Here is a 13,372-nt window from a genome sequence, read left to right on the forward strand (position 1 = left end):
GATTACCCCGCATGGGTTAGAGCCTCCCCGCAGGGGCTAGAATTAGGAGAAAAGCTACTGTAAAAATGCGACGAAACCCGAAACTTCGTTTTCTTTCTATGATCCTAGGTCCAAACACTAAGAAACAATGGCTAATTGCAGAAAATTAAATATTTTGTTGGAGTAAAACTGTTTTTTGGTGAATCTGAAAGGAAGTGGGTAAGAAGGGGAGAAAAAGGTGAAGGGGATGAGGTGTTTTAAGAGAAACCGCATAAAATCATCATTTCTTATTTAAGTTAATTACAATACACGATAATAACATCAATAGGTACAAAAGATAATGTTTTGTGTAATAGTAAGTAATACGATACTTAATATTTTTAAGCTTTGATATAATATGTTCTTTTATTATTAGTTTTATGGAAATATTTGATATTAATAATCCGTAAGAACATGCAACTTACAACATTTATTTATACTTAGAAGTACAAAATTATAATGCAACAAATATACGTGGATATTATGACAGGGGAAAAATGCTAACGTGGACATCACTTATTGGTCATTTCGTCCTTCCAGTAGGAGGGGAGGAAATGGGATACTTTGGGTAGATGAGGAGTTATTTATTTTAGCCAGCCACAAGTTTCACATCTAATTTATAGCAGAACGTTGAGCTTACGCCAAAATAGTCTTGTTCATATAGTTTCATATTATACCTATAAATTAGGACACTATATATTTTTAAAAATCAACCGCATAGGTATATTCTTTTTCCTTGTTTCCTTGCATAACCCTACCTAAAAATAATATCATTTTAAGTATAGAGGGGTTGAGGGGGGAGACTTTGGTCGACATAGGATACTACCTAAATATCTGTAATCGTTTCTATCAAAGTATTTAAGTACTTTTTCATTGAAAAAATTAATTCATAGGTATTATTGAGAAAAAAATCTTCTAAAAATATAAAAGCTTGGGATGGAGAATGATTGAATAATTTGTTAAGAAATTTCTTGTTTTAAACCCAGCAAGAAGAGCTTCCCTTGAGGTAAGAATAGTTATTTCTCGCATCGTATTATAAACGGCTGTCCGCGGATATAGAATGTACAATTATAAGATTAAAACCAGTTTTTTAGCCCCGTGGTGACCGGCTAAAAAAACTAGTTTTAATCTTGTGATTGTACATTTCTATATTCGTAGAAAACTGAATATAATACGATGCTAGACATAGTTTTTTCGTATGGATGAGAACCGGTTCCTATCCACCGGATTCGAATGAATACGAGAAACAGTTTTAGAATCTATATTTCCAGCATGGCTTTCAAACCGATATATAATATCCGCTGGATAAGAACCGGTTCTGAGCTATACTAAAAAATCGGTAGTCACGGGATTCCTCCCCACGGAATTCCTCCCACTGGATTCCTCCCAACGGGATCCCTCCCAACGGGATCCCTCCTACGGTATTCCTCCCACACGAGACTCCTCCCACACGGGATTCCTCCCAACCGGGATCCCTCCCACGGGATTCCTCCCAAACGGGATACCTCCCACGGTATTCCTCCCACACGGGATCCCTCCCACGGGATTCCTCCCAAACGGGATACCTCCCACGGTATTCCTCCCACACGGGATCCCTCCCACGGAATTCCTCCCACACGGGATACCTCCCACGGTATTTCTCCCACACGGGATCCCTCCCACGGAATTCCTCCCACACGGGATACCTCCCACGGTATTCCTCCCACATGGGATACCTCCCACGGGATTCCTCCCAAACGGGATACCTCCCACGGTATTCCTCCCACACGGGATCCCTCCCACGGGATTCCTCCCAAACAGGATACCTCCCACGGTATTCCTCCCACACGGGATCCCTCCCACGGTACTCCTCCCACATGGGACTCCTCCTAAAAATGTTTCAATTTTTTCCCATTTACAATTCCACACCCCCGTAAAAAAAAATTTTTAAAATTTTTTTTTTTTTCATTTTTAAATTTTTTGGGGTGGGGTGACCTTCCACAACCCACTAAAAATTTTTTTTCAAATTTTTTTTTTTTCATTTTAAGATTTTTGGGGGTGGGATGACCTCTCACACCCCCCTAAAGAAATTTTTTTTTTCCATTTTCAATTTTGTTGAGGGTGGGGTGACCTCCCACACCCCCAAAAAAAATTTTATTCAAATTTTATTCAAATTTTTTTTTTCATTTTAAAATTTTTTGGGGTGGGGTGACCTTCCACAACCCCCTAAAAATTTTTTTTTCTTTCATTTTCAAATTTTTGGGGTTCGGGTGACCTCCAACACAGTGCCTTCGAAGGTGCTTTGACTTTAGTGTTAGAATCTAAATTGGGACATAGTGCATTTCATTACCCTAGGTTAGGTAACTTCATTTCTCTTTTCAATAAAATCTAAAATGCAGCGGTTTTTGAGAAAATTAGATTTAAAAATTTCAAGTTCAATTTTCACCCACTAGGAGTTACCGCATAATCATGACAAGAAAAGCAAAGATTATTTATTTAAAATTTTGAACAACTTTGCTTTTATAAAGTCAGTCATAAAACCTCTCTATATATGATTTATTTAAGGCTGAATTTCCGTGACCTTAGCAAAGCAATTGATAAAAATGGCCATTAATTAACTCACTTCAGGAGTGGTTTTATGAAGAACTTTATAAAAGCAAAGTTGTTCAAAGTTTTAAATAAATAAGATTTGCTTTTCTTGTCATGATTATGCGGTAACTCCTAGTGGGTGAAAATTGAACTTAAAATTTTCAAATTTAATTTTCTCAAAAACTGCTGCATTTTAGATTTTATTGAAAAGTGAAATGAAGTTACCTAACCTAGGGTAATGAAATGCACTATGTCCCAATTTAGGTTCTGACACTAAAGTCAAAGCACCTTCAAAGGCACTGTGCCAACACTTCCATAAATTTTTTTTTTTCAAATTTTTTTTTTTTCATTTTCGGGGTTGGGATGACCTTCCACACCCCCTTAAAATTTTTTTTTTCTTCAAATTTTATTCTTTTTCCATTTTCAATTTTCGGTGGTAAGGTAACCTTCCACACCTCCCTAAAATTTTTTTTTTCAAATTTTTTTCTTTTCTGGATTTAAAATTTTTGGGTTGGGGTGACCTCCAACACCCCCCTAAAATTTTTTTTTTCAAATAATAAAAAAATTTTAAATGGCGAAAAATATAATTTTGAAAAATGGGAATGTGGGAGGTTACCCCATCCCCCTGAAAAGTTTAAAATTTGAAAATGAAGGAAAACAAAATTATGAAAAAATTTTTTTTGGGGGTGTTGGAGGTCACCCCACCCTCAACAAAATTGAAAATAGAAAAAAAAATTTGAAAATTTTTTTTTTTAAGGGGGTGTGGAAGGTCATCCCACCCCCGAAAATAAAAAAAAAAAATTTGAAAAAAATTGTTATGGAAGTGTGGGAGGTCACCCCAACCCCAAAAATTTGAAAATGAAAGAAAAAAAAATTCTTTAGGGGGGTGTGGAAGGTCACCCCACCCCCAAAAATTTTTAAATGAAAAAGTGTGGGAAGTCACCACACTCTCAATTTTTAAAATGAAAAAAAAAAAATAAAAAAAAAATTTTTTTTTACAGGGATGTGGAAGGTCACCCCACCCTGAAAAATTGAAAATGGGAAAAAATTGAAACATTTTAAGGAGGAGTCCCGTGTGGGAGGAATACCGTGGGAGGGATCCCGTGTGGGAGGAATTCCGTGGGAGGGATCCCGTTTGGGAGGAATCCCGTGGGAGGGATCCCGTGTGGGAGGAATACCGTGGGAGGTATCCCGTTTGGGAGGAATCCCGTGGGAGGGATCCCGTGTGGGAGGAATACTGTGGGAGGTATCCCGTTTGGGAGGAATCCCGTGGGAGGGATCCCGTGTGGGAGGAATCCCGTGTGGGAGGAATCCCGTGTGGGAGGTATCCCGTTTGGGAGGAATCCCGTGGGAGGGATCCCGTGTGGGAGGAATACCGTGGGAGGTATCCCGTTTGGGAGAAATCCCGTGGGAGGGATCCCGTGTGGGAGGAATACCGTGGGAGGTATCCCGTTGTGGAGGAATCCCGTGGGAGGGATCCCGTGTGGGAGGAATACCGTGGGAGGTATCCCGTTTGGGAGGAATCCCGTGGGAGGGATCCCGTGTGGGAGGAATACTGTGGGAGGTATCCCGTTTGGGAGGAATCCCGTGGGAGGGATCCCGTGTGGGAGGAATCCCGATGGAACCTAAAAAATCAAGTATCATATATTACCTACTAAATTTAATTTTCCACGAATAATAAAATGAAAAATCATAATGTCAATACCAGTTTTTCTGGCCCAGGCGTTCGGTCCCACAGGGCCAATAAAATTTTGTATTACGCCTGTTTGTTGATCAAGACATTCCCATTATACTTCCTTTAATTGCAACTGGCCCGACATGAAAATAAAAACAGTTTTATTAAAAATTAATTTTCAATATTAATTGCAGTGTAGTTAAATTTTTACATATATCCTTGAATTTTAATTATTAATTATTTAATTATTAATGGGTGTAAATGATTAATTAGAAAAACAAAGAAATTAATTACTTCCTTTCAACTTTATTGATCAACTTATAGGGATAAGCAATAATTTTTTTAATAAAAATTCTGAAACTTCATTTTTTGACATCACAAAATTTAAATTGATGAAATACTTTATGAACATGCATTAACAAATATTAATTTAATCTTAAGATCATATTCTTTCCAGTAAGCTTCGAACCCGATTAATATCCGCCGGATTAGAACCGGTTCTGAGCCACATTGAAAAATCATGTATAGCACTCTTACAAACAATTTTCTACGAATATTTTTTTTAATCTGAAAATTTGTACCAGTTTTGTCCGGGCCTTTGTCAAACAAAACTGGTTTTTAATCTTATTATTTTGCATTTTACCGCGGAAAACTGTCTATCATACGATGCGTTAAATAACTTTTCTTCATTGCCTATCCTATTACCCTGGCTTCATTTCTGATAATTAGAATAATTGGATTCTATTCCAGCAAATTGGTTTCAACCTTAGCAATATTTATTATTGATTTGATACAGAGAGTGATAAATAATGCAGTTTAGTTTTAGGACCTAGCTAAGGACCTTTTACATGTATTATGGATTGACGGACAGATAACCGGGCATGTCCTTGTTATTGAGTACCTGCGCTAGTATAAAAAGAATTGGCTTAGACAATTCAATTTAAGCAAGGATAATTACTTACATAGTCAATAGTAGGATTTCATGAATTTGTTGCAATGATACTAAATTAAAATCACTAGCAGCTGCTCCCCCAGCGTATAGGACCTCTGTGTTCGAAGGATTAAAGAAAGTAGGAAAATAGCCTAAAACCAAACAAAGATATATAATAACAATTATATGACTAAAGCCACCCAGGGACCTAGACGCTTCCATAAAATGAATTCAGTAGATATAGAATCCTGAAGCTGCAGACAAAGACATTCTACTACTTTATTTGATATAGTTTTTACTCCTTCCACTAGTTATTTGTATTGCTCTAGGAACCTAAAAAAACTGGTGGTCTCCAAAAAGTTTGTGTGTGTGTGAGTGTGCGTGTGTGTGTGTGTGTGTGTGTGTGTGTGTGTGTGTGTATGTTGTAGTGTGTGTGTGTTTGTTAAAAAAAAATTTCGTGTATCTACGACTTGTTTCTTGGGATTTTCAAGTTTTTTACCTTAGGTAGTATTTTTTTATTTAAAAAAGACATGATATTTGATGACAACTAATCTTGTTCTAAAATTCAGGTGATAATGAAAGATCGTTGGATGAACATGGGATATGAAGAGGAGGAGCTGAAACCTTACACAGAACCAGTTCAGGTGAATTTCTCAGCTTCTATTGGAGATAGGTGGCTCATTTTTGTGAAAACGTCTTTTCTAATGTATATATAGTATGTTACTTGGTCTGTCGGTCAGGTTACAAATCCCCATTTCTGTTTCTCCTCCCTGAAAGCAAATGAATGTCTGCTTTATGTATCACTTTGTCCATGTGTCCATTCATATTTGCAATTGCTGGGTTAGTGCCACAGTGGTTTCATTTCTGGGGCTAGAACAGGGTTCTCAAGAAATAGGATACGATACAACATTGGGACATGCTAATGACATATATATCTCTCATTATAAACAAAAAAGTCATCACAACATATTTAATTTAAAATAGGTAGGTAGATATATTATGTATTTCATCATAAGCATAAAAAAATTACAACACAAACTCCCATTATTTTATGCGTATTTTGGTACTTTCATAACCTGGATTGGCCGTTGCAAAAGCTGAAACTGCCAATACATGGATTGCAATTTAATGTAAAACTAAGAAATACCTTATTTTTTAAGGACTGGAATGATATCAAGCGGATAGAGATCTTGCAGCAAATGGGATTCCCTCAGGAAAGCATACAAATATCAACCTGCCAATAATGGCCAATATTAATATTACTGGATGTTCATCCGTTTATGAGATTGTAATGGACTACTGTAGTATTTACAAAGTTTCTTTTGTTTAACGAGTTCCCCCAACACTTGCAGAAGTGAACCTTTAAATGTTTTCGTAGAATATATATGTATTATGTACAGGTTAGCCATGAAAATATTTAAAATAAAAATAAGCTTTCACCTGGCAGTTTTTGAGTTACGTCCAAAAATGTCCAATTTGTGTAGGTAAAAGTCACTATTTCAGTCTTAATATCTTTCAAACTACGTAGTAGAAAAATGAATTTTTTTCAAATACAATAGGTATGCCTTATAAATATGTGTAAAGTATTAAACAGGAAAAAAACATGTGGCTCACTAAAATCAATTTCAAATGCATTTCGTGCAACTACCTCTTTGTTATGAATAAAAAGGCTTATATAATTTTATATGAAATTTTTGGAAAAGGTTTCGTGATTTTTACATGTGAAACTTTTACTTTGAATTAATATCTTTTTATACTGGGTTTAATATTTGGATGTTCTGTGATTAGACAACGTTAGAAGAGTCCTTGAAGCAACAGAAATTTGATGATTGCTTCGCATCCTACTTATTACTTGGCAGAAGAAACACAGATGTAAGTTTTTCCCCGGTACCGCTTCGAAACCGATTAATATCCGGTGGATTATATAACCGGTTCTTACTCATACTGAAAAATTTTGTATAGCATCGTATTATATCCAGTTTTCTACGAATAAAATGTACAATCATTAGAATTTAACCAGTTTTTTAGTCCGTGCCTTTGGCATCTCTGGGCTAAAAAACTGGTTTTAATCTTGTAATTGTACGTACATTTTTATATCCGCGGAAAGGTGTTTATAATACGATGAGAGAAATAATTAAACGGTTCTTTACCGCGTAAAAAACTTATTATGTATGTTTTGATTTTTAATTTGTTTTTTTACTTCTTCTATCAAGTAAATTTTTGTGATTGTTTTTCGTCATTATATGGCTCCAACAACCTCCAAAACACTGGCCTCCAAAAATTTTTGGGGTTGAATAACAAAGCAGAGTTTTCGATCAAGTCTTATTTATCTTTTTTTTTCAGAACCTTTTCATGCTGGAAACAGAATCAAGTCGGTCCGGGTCCAGTCAGTCTTTGCGCGGCATGCCCCCCAGCTCCGCCGGCGAGAGCGGAGGCAACGGCTCGCACGCTGCCGCCGGTGCAATCAACCTCAACTCAGTGATAAGCCCGGCGCACGCGGGCGGCGGTTCGAGCAGTTCCAGCCATCGCGGTGTTCAACGGAGCATTTCGGCGACGAGCAACAAGCCGCGACGCGGTTCCACGGGTGCGGATACAACTTCGTCGGCGGCAGCGGCCAACGCGGCTGCGGCAACAGCCGCTACGGCGGTGATGATGACGCCGCAGTTGCAGTCTTCGGCGCAGCACGCCGCGCAACAGCCGCAGCAACTTCAAACAAATGCTGGTAGAGAGTTGTTGTTGGGCAGCTAATGCGGGAATTAGTTTAGATAATTTTTGTACAATTTATTTTAAAAATTTCCTAGATAATAGAACATGGAAAAACAACGATTAATAAAACTATTGTTAGCTGTACAAAAATAACAATAAAAACTAATTCTCGCATTTTCTGTTGGGTGGTTTTTATATATATAGTACAGGCAGTACATAACAACTGGTTTTTTAATGGGAGAAAATTGAAGAGAGTCAGAGAAAGGGGAACATAGATGGGTTTTTGGTCTTTCTTGGTATTTATCCATTCTTTTATATGTCCAATATCAAATAAAATTAATATTACATCCAAAATATCTTTTTAATTGTTAATTTCATATGACACCTTTTTTAAATATTCTTTCTGAAAATTATACCAAGTCATCAATGAATGGATTCTTACCAAGATGGCCAATGGATCTAACTATAGTGGAGTGTGCGTGTGTTTATTTAATTTTAGAAAATATTTAGTTTACCCCTCTAGTCTTCTTGTTAACCCTTTCATACATTTCTATTCTGTTTTTTCATATTATTATATCCCAAAGATTTTCACTAATATTAAAGGCTTTTGTTTGTTTTATGAAGCCTTAAATGAACTAATTTCTTTAGATTTAGTAATTCTTTCAAGTTTTTCAACCTTTTTATAAAGAATTATCAACCCCAATTGAAACCCAAATGCATGAGCTGTAAACCCAATTATTAAATAAAACCCAAAATAGAAATTAAAATAGATTTTTATCATAAACATATCAATTATGTCATAAAATGGTTTTTGTTTTGAAGTACATAACAAAAAATACTTTACATACAATATATATTTTTTAACTAAGAAGATTAAACATTTGGAGAAATGGTGCAATTAAAAATGCTTACATAATATATATGAAAAAGTGATTTGGATACATTACTTCATATTGTATTTTATGTACAGGTCACTTATAAAAAATATATGAATATACCCCCCAAAAAATACTTCAAACATAAACTTTATTTTTTTCTCAAAATTAAGTAACACTGCAACTGAAATACCCCCTTTTGAGTTGTTTTGCCTGACCCCAACCCAACCCAACCCAACTATCAGGATTTGTTTTTATTTGCTCTTTAGAGTGTGGCTTTTAATTAGCTAGTTTGATTTTTTTTAACAGTTTGATAATGGATAGACTCTTGCTAATTAAAAGCCACACTTAGTTTAATGCTGTTTTATTAAAAATCTAGGGATAAATATTTTGTAAAATTATACTTGAGCAAAGAAGCTTGAGTATTTAAATTTTTGCAAAATTATAAATATTCATCCCTTTTGATTTTTTTTATATTTTTATTTCTTCCTGAATTCTGTTTTCTTTTAAACTTATGCAGGAAATAATATTCTGAAAAATAATACCTTTCAAGATTTTTCTATTTTATCTGGGAAGGGAGAGGATATTGGATGATAACTTAAAGTCCATTTGATTACACATGCCTAAAAAAGACAAAGCAACAAGCATCGAAATTATTCCCTTTAAATGATACAAGCTACTGAATGCAGAATTTTATGCCCATGAGTTTGGGGAAAGTTAATTATTCGTCCATTATATTATCCCTGTATCCTCTACCTTATCCAATTATGTCTGTCCTTTCCTACCAAATATTTGTCTCTTTTCTTTTTCTACAAAAAATAGAAAATCAGAAATCATGATTTTTAAATATCTCTCTTCAAAATTAATAGGTATTAGTTTTTATATTTTAATATGAAGGTTAAAAAGGTTAGAATTGTATTTCCTTCATTAAACATCAGATATATATTTATTTATAGGAAATGGAATATAAATTTAGGATATATTTGACTAAAATAAACCATTTTAAATTTTTAATAAGGCTAAACTATTTTTGAAAGTTCTGTTTTCCGTAATTTTAGTAAGGTACTTGTTTTGTCACAGATTTCTGAAGAAAATATATTTTCAATTTTGAAGAGTGATATTTAAGAAAGCCATTTTTGTCCAGGCGCATTGAATGAAATTTTACTTGTTTACAGCATCGTATGATAGACAGCTTTCCACGGATATTATAATTAGAAAACCAGTTTTGTTAGCCTCAGGTCTCGAAGTCCCTGGTTAATAAAAAAAACTGGCTGTGATTCTATCATTTTTATTTTATATTTGTGAGAAATTGTCTTCAACACGATACGATTCATGATTTTTAGTATTGCTCGGAACCGGTTATCATCCTGCGTATATTAATCGATTTCGAAGCATTACCGGAAAAAAATTATGTCATTAGAAATTCTTCCAACTAACCTGGGCGAAACAAAATGTTCATGTTATAAAATCTTCGTTGTTTCTTAGTAAAATGGAATATTCTTATTAACATTTGACATTGGACAATCAAACTTCCTTTTTATTTATTTTAGCGGATTTTTAATGCATCAATTTATAGGCGATTTTTTGTAGATTGTACACCAAATGTTATTAAGAATCTTGAACCCATATTTTTTCTTACTCAAATTAGGCGTCCCTTAAAAGTGGCGCCCTTCAAAATGCGTTAAACTAAACGAAGCATCTGATTTAGGTCCTCCAACCGCGGCCCCCCGAACCAACAACGGAACCACCAGCTCAAATTTTAAGCGCCAGAACACAGTCGACTCAGCTACAATCAAGGTACAAATAAATTCTCAAAAAACGCGCCGAAATAATTCGCTTCGTACGTACGGGATTATTTTTAAAAAGTAACCTAAGATTTTTAGGAATCTTCTGTAGTTTAGAAGCTAACACTTAAAGTATATGGAATATGGTATTTGAAATAATTGCAACATCTGCCTATACTGAATTTCTATTTATGAAATGGTTAGAAGCTCAACCCTGTTAAGGCGAGACCTGCCACGGCAGGGGGCGGCGGTGGAAGCAGCCTAACCAAGCCAGAGACTCCACGCAGCTCTACCGGAAGCGGAACGGCGGGCACCGCCTCGAACACGCCGCAAGGCTCCACGCCAACGTCATCCAATGCCTCGACAACCTCACCTAAGGTAATAATTGTTAATTACCCGCGACTACTGAGGTGTAAAACTTAGCGCATCCACACGTTAGATAGATAGATAGGTTCGAATCTCGGCCCATATCTAAAGACGTTAAAAATGGTTCCTACTGCTGCTATGTCAGGTGTGTGGCATAAATAGATAAAGTAGGGGTGAATGCCTTGGCCCAAAGCAGGTTCAACTCACCACCATGCACAGTTCGGACTTGTAGACTAAAGTCGTGCAGTCATAGAGTCGGTTGTCGGAAAGGCGTTTTACCAAATATTATCATGCATATCATTAAGCAAGATTTGGTGCAGAGATACATCTAAATAAGATATGTATAGGCGATCCGAGGAATAGGCAAAAAATAGTTTTTATTACAGAATTCAGTGTCTGTTCAGATGTTGTAGCTTTTTTGTCTTTTTCTTGGACAACAAATATATTTGTATTAGGGGCAAAGTAAAACCAATAATCAGCTAAATTTAGGATCAAATAATTCCTACACAAAACTTGAAATAATTGCCCCAAGTTTTGGATAGGAATTTGTATTCTTACTTTTTTCCTTCCGATAAAGATTAAGGAAATTCGACATTACGTTTTATCTATTTTCATCATTTTATAGTTTCTTAGTGTTTTGACCCAGGGATCTATAGGTATAAGACAATGGCCAATACATTAATGTACATCCCCAATGATAATACACAAAATACCCCTTCTGCAGATTAAAATTAGTGGTTGAAACGAATAGTAAAATGTTATTATAAAACTTTGGGGACTAGTGTATTAAACAGACTGTTGTCATCTCTCTCTCTGGTTTGGACCTAATTAGTCATGGAGTCATCATTTTAATCTACCATCATCTATTTACAAATGATAATATTTGTCAATTTCAGTGGCCTAAACTGAAAATAAATTTTGTTGGAAAGTTTTGGTGTGCAAATTTTAGCATTGGCCTAAATCCTTTTCCTCTGCTCTCTTTCTAATGCAAGGCTGGGAATAAAACTTATAAAAATAAATTTGCAGTCACCTTTTAATATATTGCACATTGGATGTTTAATTAATCTTCCCAAAAAATCTTCTATGAGAGAACTTTGGGGGAAAGGTGGGTTGTGTTATGATATAACGAACATTGTCTTCTCCCTTTCTCGAATTTCTACTTGTTTTGTAGGGATCTTTAGGGATAAGACAATGGACCATATGTTGATGAAAATTCAAATTTATGGTAAACAAAACTACTCTCTCTGTAGATTATCTATTATATAAAGTAGTAAGCTTTTTTTGTCTGTCCCGAAGGATCTCACTAACTGCAGAACCGATATTGTTCTAAGTGAAGCTTGTTATAGGTCCTGGGAAGGTTTTAAACTATTTTTGGGGAGGGTGTATATTTTTACTCTTTTGAAACTCAAATTTAAAATGGGATGAGGTCGACTTTTCCCGCTCCTACCTTAAGTGCCCCTAGAGGCTTCTAGGGGGCGTAGCCGCTAGTATTTATTAATTGAATACTAGTAGTTTGAAACCAATTTAAGTATTAATATAAGATAAAAGTATCCATAGTTTTTGAGACAACGAGTAAGATAACTTCTTTAAAATTTACAGTCTAATCTTTTAATTTTTTCTTTTTGTTATATTTGCTCTAGCTCTTTTTAACGTTTTTCCATAACCCAATTTTTCTTTCTCTTCCTTCCTGTTAAAGCATGTCAGAGCTAATAGGAAAAGAATTTTGAAAATTCTGATTTTATAGAAAGTAAATTTAAGAAAATTATAGTTGCCTGTTTTTCAGATACCTGAAAATTTATTTATATCTTCCTATAGAATGTTTTAATTGTACTTAACACTGGAGTTTTAAATTGTTAACAATGGGTGAAAAGAACTACATTAAACCTTTCGGACTTTTGTCCCAACTCCATTTATATACTGTTTTTAACTTATTTACTGTTGCAGAAAATTTTAAATTTACTTTGCAGATTTCTTTAATTTACATATTCCTTTTTCTATGATTGAGAAAAGAACGCACAGTACACGACCCTTTTCTCAGAACATAATTTAGAGAAATTACAAACTGATAAATTCTACTCAACTAGTTTTTATCATGAGCAGGGAAAAAGGAATGTGATTCTGACAAACAATTCTAAGTGAAAATTTTCCTTTAATCCCCTCCCTTTTTTATCCCCCTTCTTACCCACTTCCCTTTTAGTTACAACATTAGAAAACAAGTTTTACTCCAACAAAATATTTAATTTTCGACAATTTCAAATGGAATTAATTCGCTGAATACCAAACCGTGATTATGAGTAGGAGGGATATTTATTCAAAGAAATCTGTTAAATCTCATATTAGACAAGTATTAAGCTACAAAGTAGAATACAGTTGGTAACCGTTGGACCAAATGGACTTTGGAATATCCCTTTTTCTCACACATAGGTTTTAGGTTATTTTCTGTCGGGTC

General features: G+C 35.0%; 1 protein-coding gene across 30 annotated transcripts in view; it reads left to right on the forward strand.

Moving 5' to 3' along the window:
• Positions 1 to 13,372, forward strand: part of LOC145331869 (MAP/microtubule affinity-regulating kinase 3-like) — a 201,724-nt gene that overhangs the window by 173,184 nt on the left and 15,168 nt on the right. For 20 of the 30 annotated variants that reach the window (XR_013883929.1, XR_013883930.1, XR_013883925.1 and 17 more), the window contains 7 exons: positions 980 to 1,024; positions 5,762 to 5,836; positions 6,353 to 6,404; positions 6,979 to 7,064; positions 7,536 to 7,914; positions 10,482 to 10,570; positions 10,762 to 10,935. Coding sequence is in view for 18 of the 30 variants with exons in the window: in XM_080176746.1 (XP_080032872.1) it covers positions 980 to 1,024; positions 5,762 to 5,836; positions 6,353 to 6,404; positions 6,979 to 7,064; positions 7,536 to 7,914; positions 10,482 to 10,570; positions 10,762 to 10,935 (900 nt within the window). In the remaining 12 variants the exon portion in view is untranslated. The remainder of the gene's footprint in view (positions 1 to 979; positions 1,025 to 5,761; positions 5,837 to 6,352; positions 6,405 to 6,978; positions 7,065 to 7,535; positions 7,915 to 10,481; positions 10,571 to 10,761; positions 10,936 to 13,372) is intronic. The other 10 variants (XR_013883936.1, XM_080176735.1, XM_080176743.1 and 7 more) reach the window with 3 other exon arrangements.

Source organism: Acartia tonsa, chromosome 11 (assembly GCF_053477335.1).
Source record: "Acartia tonsa isolate MP-2025a chromosome 11, ASM5347733v1, whole genome shotgun sequence".
In the NCBI taxonomy this organism is placed as follows: Eukaryota; Metazoa; Arthropoda; class Copepoda; order Calanoida; family Acartiidae; genus Acartia; species Acartia tonsa.